This window comes from Schistosoma mansoni (genome assembly GCF_000237925.1).
Source record: "Schistosoma mansoni, WGS project CABG00000000 data, supercontig 0013, strain Puerto Rico, whole genome shotgun sequence".
Classification (NCBI taxonomy): domain Eukaryota; kingdom Metazoa; phylum Platyhelminthes; class Trematoda; order Strigeidida; family Schistosomatidae; genus Schistosoma; species Schistosoma mansoni.
The window spans coordinates 928,976-941,221 of NW_017386025.1; the positions used below are offsets into that span (position 1 = coordinate 928,976).

The 12,246-nt window shown below is 34.3% G+C and overlaps 1 protein-coding gene across 1 annotated transcript in view; it reads right to left on the minus strand.

Moving 5' to 3' along the window:
- The window catches only part of Smp_153690 (ubiquitin-specific peptidase 9X (C19 family)), a gene marked incomplete at both ends in the record, with an annotated part of 30,449 nt that extends 24,888 nt beyond the window's left edge, over window positions 1-5,561 (minus strand). The window contains 4 exons of the mRNA XM_018790842.1: window positions 1,017-1,366; window positions 4,541-4,654; window positions 5,187-5,493; window positions 5,539-5,561. Coding sequence (XP_018645861.1) covers window positions 1,017-1,366; window positions 4,541-4,654; window positions 5,187-5,493; window positions 5,539-5,561 — 794 coding nt within the window. The remainder of the gene's footprint in view (window positions 1-1,016; window positions 1,367-4,540; window positions 4,655-5,186; window positions 5,494-5,538) is intronic.
- Between the last annotated feature and the right edge of the window lie 6,685 nt (window positions 5,562-12,246).

A 12,246-nucleotide genomic window follows, 5' to 3' on the forward strand; every position in this document is an offset into this window, starting at 1 on the left:
TCATTACAGGTAACAAATTTGTGAAGATTATTTTCAATTATCTTTACAACTCATTATAGTGATAAGTCATCCATTCAACAGAAGTGGAATTGACAGCAAGCCGACAAAACTTAATTAAGATCAGGTACCTATAGGCTAATAAATCCATCTTCAATTACCAAATGAAATGTTTATATGTTTAATTGAAACGCTGATGAAAATTCAAATATTCAGATACACTTTTAATAGCAGTGTCGCAAAGACCTAGCGATTAAAGCATTACACTAAACAGGGTGTATTAATAACTCTTCATAAGCACATTTTGCCACAAATTTGAATAATTTAGCTTGTACTTGTTCACATAGTTTGTATGTAGATTAAAATTTGAGCTGAAATCGCAGGACGCAAAAACGTTCAATGCTACACCCTTTAACTAACATATTTTATTGAAGTTAAGTCTTGGTTAAGAGTGGAATCTAAGACATATGTTTCGTTCCATTTGAAACTCATCAGCTGATTGTACCCAGGTGCTGATGTTCACACTGAGACATTAATCTAGTACCTTTTGTTTCAAACGTCAACGGGTTATCTTCTAACCTACTATATACAAAAAAGTCAAATTTTGAGTTATGAATTCCACTGCTAGCCAAAATAGAACTCCTATAAACATTTGTGGGTGAATGGCAATATCAAGATAGTCCAAGCATAAGCTAACAGAGTAGTCGTTAGGATAAAGACCGAGAAAATAAAAAATCATTGTGTTAAACTGGTGTAGTTTAACTCTAACTGATAATCTCATGTTTGAATTCATAGTCTAAATGCTAAAAATACAATTTATTATACTTTTAATCGAACACATAATAATCTACACGAATACATTGAATATTTCAGAAAAATATTTCGTTTTACAGTTGAACATTATAAATGTTAATATTTAAATTACAGGGCATATATTTTTAGTAAATTTCCCATTTCCTCATAGACACAAATAAGAAAAACATATCTACACGCGATAAAAAAAGAACACATAAACTAACCTTTTGCATTGTCGACGATCTTTGATAAATGAATAATAATGACCAGAGTTAGCCTGTCCTGAATGAACAACAATACCGATAAGTTTGTATAAATTCTCATGTTTGTTTTGATTATCCAATGTTGATGATAAAAATACATTTGAAGTTAGTGTGTTAGTTAATGTATTACTTGTGTTGATATTTGTCAAATCATTAGTATTACTATCAGTCAGGTTAGTTGTATTGATTATTTTATCAGAATCATCATATAAATGATCCGTTGAATATGTTGGTGATGACGGTGGAGAATTGGAAAATGTTACAGGATTCTCTACATTGCCAATTTCATCAGTAAAATCAGTAACATCGTTCTAAAATCAATAAAAAAATTGAATCAATAATATTGCAATAAAGCATAAATAACATATGCAGCATATTATACGATTTGTATAGACAGATATAAAAGTAGAGACAAATTTCACACTGTAATTTCTGTTTTCGTTTAGACACTAGGATCGGATGTAAAACAGTAATAAATTACTACAAGAAATCTCATTCCCAAGAGAAATTAACAGGTGATAAATAGATTAAAGACAAATTCATTAGATTATGCAAGACATTCTTAAATTTGAAAATTTCCAAGACTTACAATCGAATTGATTTTTAAACACTAAACAAATTAGAACAACACATATACGCGAACAAAGGTGTTTTTAATAAGGTCTTCAAAAGGCTTTACTATATTATACATCAATATCTAAATAAGGACTTTTTTAAACTAGTCAAAGCAATGATCACAATCAAATAGATCGAATAACTACATATAACAGGTAAAAGTACTAATTGAAAGTAAGAAAATAGGTGTGATGGTGTGGTGCATACTACTCGTGCAGACAGATATAATTAGAATATAGCAGCAATCGGAAGTGGAATGACTGCTAGCAGAAGAATAAATTGAAGAGAATAGAAAGAGAAACAGAAGGCAATTGTAATAACAACAGAATTGGAAGAATCATGAAGCATGTAAGAGACAACCGATGGAAGACATGCGAATAATTTATTTATTGTATGATTCTCATATATTACGGAGGCACTCTGTCATTCTGCATTAAACAAGGAAATTAGTTTACCCACACCTAATTTTTGTTCACTACAGTATTAGTGGTAGTAGTTATAAGAATTATAACAACAAAATTTCTAATCAATAGACTTATGATTAATGGTCATAATACAAAAATGTAATTTTTGTTTTTTTTTAGAATTTTTTACCCCATCTTAAGACGTTGTCCATCCCGTTTCGTCCAATAAAATGAATAGTTTTTAGAAGTTAGATATTGGCTATTACTTTTTAAAAAGTAACATAAAAAGAAATGATCTCTTCGATAACCACTTCTTCTCTAAACTCTGAACATTAATAATTTACCTTTCATAAGCTACATGGTCTGCCTATCTTAAATGATGCATGTACGTTGATCAATTTTATAGCATTGAAGGGTTTACTAACTCTGCAGAATCCCTTCAATATGTGACAAAAAGTTTTTTCACGGGCCAATATCCCAGGAAAACAATGCGTATATCGATGTTAATGAAATGTAGGAGATGGTAAGCTGCAACATCAAATTACATCCCTTGTTGGACTTAGAGAATCAAATGGACGAAGATAATGAACTGCAGTAATTTTTCTACGCTAATATGGATCAATTCATTTTGACTACTGTTCTCTTGGACGAAATCGGTCTTCATGGAACATTATATGTTTAATTGACAACTGTAGCTAGAAGTAAAGAGGCTGCAATCTGGAAAAATATTCAGCTGTTCTTCCGTCAGATGGCAAATAAAAACATGGACAGATGGAATTTTGTATTTAACAAATGCACTTTTTAATTTACAAAACTATCCATCTATTATCGAGGTGTCAGATGCCACGTTTTATCGATACATACAAGATTATTTATTACTGTAGAGGCAAAAATGGTCAAGATTGTTTTAACCAAATACTCACTTTCGTGAACAAAACAATACCAATTTCGTGGAGGCGACACGTACATTTATGAAATTCCACCGATTGACGAAAAACATTGTGTAATCAGATTTGTCATGAAGCATACCGTCATCGAAAAATACAAAATCGTAGACAAAGAATGTGTATGGACTGAGAATTAAGAGACAGATAAAGGCCCTTTTAAGAGCAACCCTTGAACAGACTTAAATGTATTCCGTTTATTGTATTGGTATTCTTATATGTATGTATTAATGCATATAAATAAATAACAGTGATGTATTTTCAAAGAGAATGTAGTTTGTGTATAGTTAGTAATACAGACATCCTATAGTATATCGTATGTAATCACGTTAACCAATTCTATACTCTTCCATAAGTTCAGTTTCATACTCATTAATATGGAATTATAATGACTGGAAGTGTGATGTAGGTCGTTATAATCGATCCGCATTTGTGAGTAATCCGTCTAGATCAGAAAATACTTCGATCAACATAATTCTTGTGTACGATGGCAAATAGTTGTGCTAAGTGTGAAATTATATATAAGGGAGCCCTTTATCAACTACTTTACAACTTGTAATTTACTGTTGCTAAGATTATATATATACTAGTTGACGGCATAGAATTATGGATAATCATAATCAAAAATTACGAAAATACCCCCTAAATAAATGTTCCTCGCTTATTTCTCCTAAATTCTAATATACTAAAGTGTAAATTGTTACTTATTATAGCAATGTTAAACTCATCATATGTCTAGCTTTAAATAAATATACCAGTTATATTGTCTGACCACAGTGATTTATTCATAAGTTTAGATAAATATGACAATTTTTATCAGCTTAATTGATATGTTAAAGTAATTCAAAGTTTTTCAGTACTGCAGCATTATAACGGTTTCTCTTATTGATCGAAAATCATTGTCACTTAAATTTCTTAAAGCTGGCGTGCATAGAAAATTACTATTCGATAAACGCATTATTACCAAAAAAAATTATTATTTAAGGATAAGGGGTGGTTCAAAAGATTATAATTTAATTCTGATTACGCGTGATCAAACAGAAAAAATTACTATGTACACGTCAGTTGTTTTAACAAGTAACAAAATCAGTGAACACATGATGAAAACATATGACTGTCTGAATAAAATATTTATACAGAATATATATTTTATACACGAAATTATTAACAAATAAATATCAAAACATTTTATAGAAGGTATCTGAAATGAATATTAACTTTTCTGATAAGGAAAGTTTAACTGTTTCTCAAGTAATTGAATATAATGTTCAAGATTATTTCCTATGAGTTCCAATGAAATTACTAAATAGATTACAATCAAATAAATGATTAGATTACTGTAACCCTTGCAATATACAACAGGATTACAAATTATTATACAAAGAAACAAGACTTGAGCTTTAAAATCTACTAACAAACCTAAACATCTTGAATATTTAAGTAATAAATGAACATTCTCTTGTGCATCAGATATAGATTTTTAACAAATTATTACACAGATAAAAGTAAACATGTTACTTACATCGTTATGCTGTTTATTTGCTGCGTTAGGTGTAAATGTGGCTTCTTTGGCTTCACGTTGTAATAAAGCCGAAGTTGATGAATGTGAGGAAAAAAATGCAGAAGACCGAAATTTCTGTCCCAATGGAAGTAACAATAATAATCAATTAAATATATTAATATACTGCTATATTATTAGTGCAATTACTACCATTATTACACAGTGATGCCAGTAATCAAATAAGTATATGAGTAAAAAAGATGGTTGGAGGTAACAGTTACTGATCAACAGATAGAGTAAAATCTACCATCAAAACATTTTGTTCATATAGTCAAAAGCTGATCAAAAGAGAAAGTAATAAAAACAAAGGAGCTAATAATCTGGTAAACATCTGAAGTAGAAATATTTTTCTTTCATTATATTACGAGACTGGTGTCCGTATTCGACTTTAAAATAATGGGACACCGAATAAACCCCTCCTCTATACGTCAAGGTACTGATCATCAGATAGCATCGTTATCCATTATATTACAGATTTCAGTTGTACGCTTATACATAAAGTAATTAGTAACTGGTTATTCACTTGTGTAATAATAGTATGACAATATTGTACAGAAGAATATATATATATGAATTAATTAATTAAAAAACTCCTCATACAACTTACCAGTGTAGAACCAGTTAGATATGGACTCATGTCTAATTGTCTTGGGAATTTGAAATAATGCGAAAATTTAATAGGTATTTGCCGATCCCAATCAAAATCAAAACGCTTCAGATGTAAACATAGTACTGGAGGTAGTGAGTGAATAGATAAACGTTTTACTGCACGGCGTTTAACACCGCAACGTTCACAATAATAAGCATTGTCACCTTCAAGTACTTCACCACGAACGAACTGATTTAAAGCTTCGTGTAAATCATTAGCTTTAACTGCTAAATTAATTGCACTGAATACTTCTTCACGATCGTAACTGAATAGAAAGATATGTTGTAAATAAGAAATATGTATTACTTACAGATTAAAGTATAATAAAGGCATTGTGAATGATAACAAATGTATACAATAAACAAGGTTAGTTTTGAAATGACGATTTCAGTCAATTTCATTTTAGTGTTGACACTATGTCAACCGCTCATACAATGTGACATCAGGATTTGAATAAGACTTCGATTATGTTTGTGCGCGGGAACAGCTAATTTACAGTTTAAAAAACGGAAATACCAAGAAACATGGTCTACTAAATTTTCCATTTGTCTAGAAACCTCTTTCTGTAAGTAGAATCATAACTGTGACAGCTTTTAAGAGTCTCAAGAGGCTCAAATTATTATTATCTATTTCAGAAAGCCTCAGAAAAACATAAAGGTCAATCCACTTATACTCGTTTATAACCTTATTAGCCAACCATCCAAGTTATTAATCTTTCCGAAAGCTGAAAAATTCAATGGTCACTGGTAACAATAAAACCTTCTTTGTCTTCAGAAATATATCAACCCTAGAAGCCTATTGAAATTCAAGGTTCATATGACAGGCTGGAAATTCGGGACAATATTACTGTCTCTAAGGTTCAGTGTACTAAATACAACAATATAGCATTAATCATATAAACAGTCAAAACGACAAATGCAGTTAAATTAAAATCAAATGAAGTTCAACGAAAAGATTTCTTTTCAATCAATTTATCATCAAGCTGTACAATTATATATATTTTATATAGTTGAAATCATGAGTCAACTAAAGCTAGACCACCATGGAAAACCTGGAATTACTGGACGGCCGTTTCGGCCTATTGTGGGACTCCTCAGCTGAGGTCTAGCTTCAATTGACTCATGATTTCAACTATATAAAATTACTAAAATCTCCACAAAACCCACTTCTGATAATTATATATATATTTGAAATTTGTGAATACTAATTCCATAAGGAAATATGAATCTTCCCATAACATAATCATGTTTATTCAATGTTCTCGCAGAATAATTACTTACAAATCCCAAATGTATATATACAATTGTACAGTTTGATAATAAATTCGTTGAAAAGAAATCCCTTAGCTAAACTTAATGTTTTTAAAATGAAATGAACAGGAACAATATTTTTAATTTATAATTTTTTTTCTCTTTTAAAATTATTTAGTGACCACCACTGACCAAAGAAACTCCGCCTGTAGCTCCTCCAGGGGCTACTGCCGGTCCCAAGCCCGGGTAAAGGAGGGTTGGGCATGGGGTTAGCGACCCCATCCCGTAGAAAATCAACTCGCTAAAAAAACGCTAACCAGAAAAAATCATTCAAACCATTTAAAATCTGCCCTGGGAGTTGAAGAAATAATTATGACGTCTCATGATGAAAGCCGAGTTCCTTCGGAAGTCATGAGGCCAATGCACCTTCTTACAACCAGAACGACAATTTTTATAGGTACATGGAATGTCCGAACAATGTGGGAGACCGGAAGAGTCTTTCAAATTGCTGCAGAAATGAGAAAATACAACCTGAAGGTGCTTGGAATCAGCGAAACACATTGGACGCAGGTTGGACAACAACGACTGTCTTCAGGAGAACTTCTGTTATACTCCGGTCATGAAGAAAAAAATGCCCCACATACACAAGGAGTTGCATTGATGCTGTCCAGAAAAGCACAAAATGCACTTATAGGGTGGGAATCTCATGGACCAAGGATCATCAAAGCCTCCTTCAAAACAAAGAGAAAGGGCATTACAATGAACGTCATCCAACGCTATGCGCCTACCAACGACTATGATGAAGACGCTAAAGACCAATTCTACGATAGGCTGCAGTCGATCTTCGAGAAGTGCCCAACCAAGGACCTGACAATTCTGATGGGAGATCTCAATGCTAAGGTTGGAATGGACAACACTGGATGCGCAGACGTCATGGGACGACATGGACTGGGAGGAAGGAACGAAAACGGTGAGAGATTTTCAAACCTATGTGCCTTCAATAAACTGGTCATAGGTGGCACCATATTCCCACACAAAAACATACACAAAGCCACTTGGATTTCACCGGATCACACTACACAGAATCAAATCGACCATATCTGCATCAACAAAAAGTTCAGGAGGACGATGGAGGATGTGAGAACCAGAAGAGGAGCTGATATAGCATCCGATCATCATTTGTTGGTCGTCAAGATGAAACTAAAACTCAAGAAGCACTGGACAATGGCGCGGACAACATCACAAAAGTTTAATACGGCCTTTCTTCGAGATGCTGACAAACTCAACAAATTCAACATAGCCCTCAGCAACAGGTTCCAGGCCTTTCATGATCTACTCAATGGAGAGGGGACTAACATGGAGAGCAACTGGAAAGGTATCAAGGAGGCAATCATTTCAACATGTCAAGAGGTTCTGGGCCAAAAGAAGCACCATCACAAGGAATGGATCACTGTTGGTACACTGGATAAAATTGAAGAAAGGAGGAACAAGAAGGTAGCAATCAATATCAGTTGAACAAGAGCAGAAAAAGCCAAGGCACAAGCCGAATACACAGAGGCAAACAAGCAAGTGAAGAGGAGCATCAGGACCGACAAACGTAAATATGTGGAAGATTTAGCGATGACAGCGGAAAAGGCTGCAAGAGAGGGAAACATGAGACAACTGTATGATACAACAAAGAAACTTGCTGGAAATTACCGTCAACCAGAAAGATCAGTGAAAAACAAGGAAGGCAAAGTAATCAACGATATTGAAGAACAACGAAACAGGTGGGTAGAACACTTCAAAAAACTCTTGAATCGACCAGCTCCACTGAACCCACCCAACATCGAAGCGGCACCCACAGACCTCCCAATCGATTTTGGCCCACCAACAATTGAAGAGATCAGCATGGCCATTAGACAAATCAAGAGTGGCAAAGCAGCGGGACCAGACAACATCCCGGCAGAGGCACTGAAAGCAAATGTAACAGCAACTGCCAAGATACTCCACATCCTCTTCAGTAAGATTTGGGACGAAGAACATGTACCAACAGACTGGAAAGAAGGACTTCTCATCAAGATACCAAAGAAAGGAGATCTCAGCAAGTGCGACAACTACAGGGGCATCACTCTCCTCTCAATACCAGGAAAAGTCTTCAACAGAGTATTGTTAAACAGGATGAAGGATTCCGTGGACGCTCAACTTCGAGATCAACAAGCTGGATTTCGTAAGGATAGATCGTGCACAGATCAAATCGCAACTCTACGTATCATTGTGGAACAATCAATCGAATGGAATTCATCACTCTACATCAACTTCATCGACTACGAGAAGGCATTTGATAGCGTGGACAGGACAACACTATGGAGGCTTCTTCGACACTACGGCGTGCCTGAGAAGATAGTCAACATCATACGGAACTCCTATGATGGACTAAACTGCCAAATCGTCCACGGAGGACAACTCACCGACTCGTTCGAGGTAAAGACCGGTGTTAGGCAAGGCTGCTTATTCTCACCCTTTCTCTTTCTCCTGGTGATCGACTGGATTATGAAGACGTCAACATCTGGAGGAATGCACGGGATACAGTGGACAGGCAGGATGCAGCTTGACGATTTAGACTTCGCGGATGATCTGGCTCTTCTATCACAAACGCAACAACAAATGCAGGAGAAAACGACCAGTGTAGCAGCAGCCTCAGCAGCAGTAGGTCTCAATATAAACAAAGGGAAAAGTAAGACTCTCCGATACAATACAATATGCACCAATCCAATTACACTTGACGGAGAAGCTTTGGAGGATGTGGAAATCTTTACATATCTGGGCAGCATCATTGATGAACACGGTGGATCAGATGCAGATGTGAGGGCGCGGATCGGCAAAGCAAGAGCAGCATACCTACAACTGAAGAACATCTGGAGCTCAAAACAATTGTCAACCAACACCAAGGTTAGAATTTTCAACACAAATGTGAAGACAGTTCTACTGTATGGGGTGGAGACGTGGAGGAGTATGAAAGCCATCATCCAGAAGATACAAGTGTTTATTAACAGCTGTCTACGCAAGATACTTCAGATCAGATGGCCAGACACTATCAGCAACAAGTTACTGTGGGAGACAACAAACCAGACTCCAGCAGAGGAAGAAATCAGGAAGAAGCGCTGGAAGTGGATTGGGCACACCTTGAGGAAATCACCTAATTGCGTCACAAGACAAGCCCTCACATGGAATCCTGAAGGTCAAAGGAGAAGAGGAAGACCAAAGAACACATTACGCCGAGAAATAGAGACAGACATGAGAAGAATGAACAAGAACTGGATAGAACTAGAAAAGAAGGCCCAGGACAGAGTGGGTTGGAAAAAGCTAGTCGGCGGCCTATGCTCCATTGGGAGTAACAGGCTTAAGTAAGTAAGTAACTGACCAAAGAACACATTACGCCTGGAAATAGAAGCAGATATGAAAAGGATGAATAACAACTGGAAAGGATTGCCCAGGACAGAGTTGGATGGAGAATGCTGGTGAGCGGCCTATGCTCCTCCACGAGGAGTAACAGGCGTAAGTGAGTAATGACCACTGAATGACAATAGTATTAATTAGAAAAGAAAAATATACATTCTTAACTCCTAAAAACATGAAAGTATATTAGAAATTTCAAAACTTCCAACAAATTTTAAAATACAGACAAGTTAAGTTATTATCCCATCCCACAGTAGTGAATCGCTTTATGTTATTGTTTCAATGAACAATTTATAAATTCTCAATAAGGAGATTAACCAAATTTGTTATATCTTGTTTAATTTTAACATTATGGAATTGAAACCGATTTTGACAACCTCATATAGAGTGAGGTAAATAATTGTAAGTGAATCTATAGAATGTTTATATAGAATTTATTTATTTATTAATAACTAGCATGAAATATTTTATCAAAAATAAATTTTTTTCTGACAGAAGCTAAATGTCAAGTCATGAAAAGGGAATTCATCAATAATGAATATGTTGAAGAATGGTGCGTGTTCAAAATGCGGCTCACCAACTTTGTGGATGATTAATTCCTCTATATCTGACTCCAATAAATAAATAATATCCCGCTAACTGATTATTTACTGCAGGCTAAATCTCCTAGTAGGATTACGGGTTTACTCGAGATTATTCAAAAGCCTGAACACCAGTTGTAGAGATAGTTTATTGTTGAAGCTCGGTAAAAATCCGCAAGCGTACAGATAGCAAGCACACCGGGAAAACAAGCGTGTGTGTGTGTGTGTGAGTGTTAAAAATCCATATATATTTTTGAGTGTTAATGGATTGTGGATAAATTATTGATTGTCTTTGTTTACAACCAATAAGAGAACAGATTAAGGATTGATGTGCAGACATGCGCTCAATCAGACTCACACATAAATTTACAGTGGGTTAAATGTTAGGATTACAGAGAGCACACAAAAAATACAGTAGTTGAATGGGCTTGCTACAAATATCGCATTTCATCTTAATATATAAGTATGGTGTGTTTTCAAGAACTAACAAGTGAAAAACAATTTGATGTACAGCTCCACTGAAAGTAAGATGTGATTAGACACTGAGCGTCGAAAAATAGACACCCAGGTTATTTACTACTGAATATGTGATTTTCTTCCTAAGTGTAAAATGTTCGTAATTGTATGGAATGAATTATAGTCTAGTTTATACTCAGCTTCTCAATTTTTAATTCTGAATTATTTACCTAGAATAACATGATCCAGTTTGTGAATAGCATATCCATCGAGTAGCTAATGGCATTCAAAAATCTTCAGTTACTGGTATATTGTAGCAAACAAAGAATATTTTTATTCTCCAGTTATATCTCAATCATAAATGATAAATATAAGACAGAATTGATAGTTTCAGTTACTTACCGATGATCGCATTCATCACAAAATTTAGAGTCAAGAAATATACCTTGGTATAAAGTTTGGAAAAATGGTTCCTTTTTCATTTTCTACAGAAAATAAAAAAATACTGCTAGTGCTTGTCTTGATAAAATATCAATAAAATCAAGTAATTGTACATAGTAGACAATGATCATTTTCATTTAAATATCAAGCAGGTTTTATTATCAATTAGAATTAGAATTAAATCTTAGTAGTAAAGGTTGGTAGAGCTAAAATTGAGAACTCAAGCTATATATAAAAAGTGTATGGAATTCCCAGGATTTCAATCAAACTATAACACAGTTTGGTGAGTTTATAGGAGATGTGTAAGATCAGATTGTAATATGGAACTTGGATTAAGCATGAGTACTTGAGTAATATTATTTTATCATACATTGTCCGTTGAAATACACATTAAGGTGATATATGTTATATTCAAAAATATATGCAGACTAGTTCCAAGTGAGATTCATCAAAAGTAAACAAACTGTTCAAATAGATAAAGAACCCCTTAAAAAATCTGGCTCATAAACTTCTTTGAGCTCAATATGACCTTTAATCACCATAAAAATGAACAAAGTATTCTAAGCTTTGATTGGTAAAAATTTAACCAGAGTCCTAGATAGATTTCGTCGATTTTATTGGATGAACACTGTAAATTAGGTTTATGGACAGATATCATGTGGAGCCATGAACTTAAATTGCAGTGGGTTTCCGAACTAACAAACAGTACGGACTACATTTCACGATGCAAACTCTCTTTAGACTGAGTCATATTTATAAACTTCCAATTTAGTAGGAATAATAATTAGTAACAAAAATATTACCAGCTGAGCTATTATTCTTTTAATTATAGAAGGGGTTTTGTGGAGATTT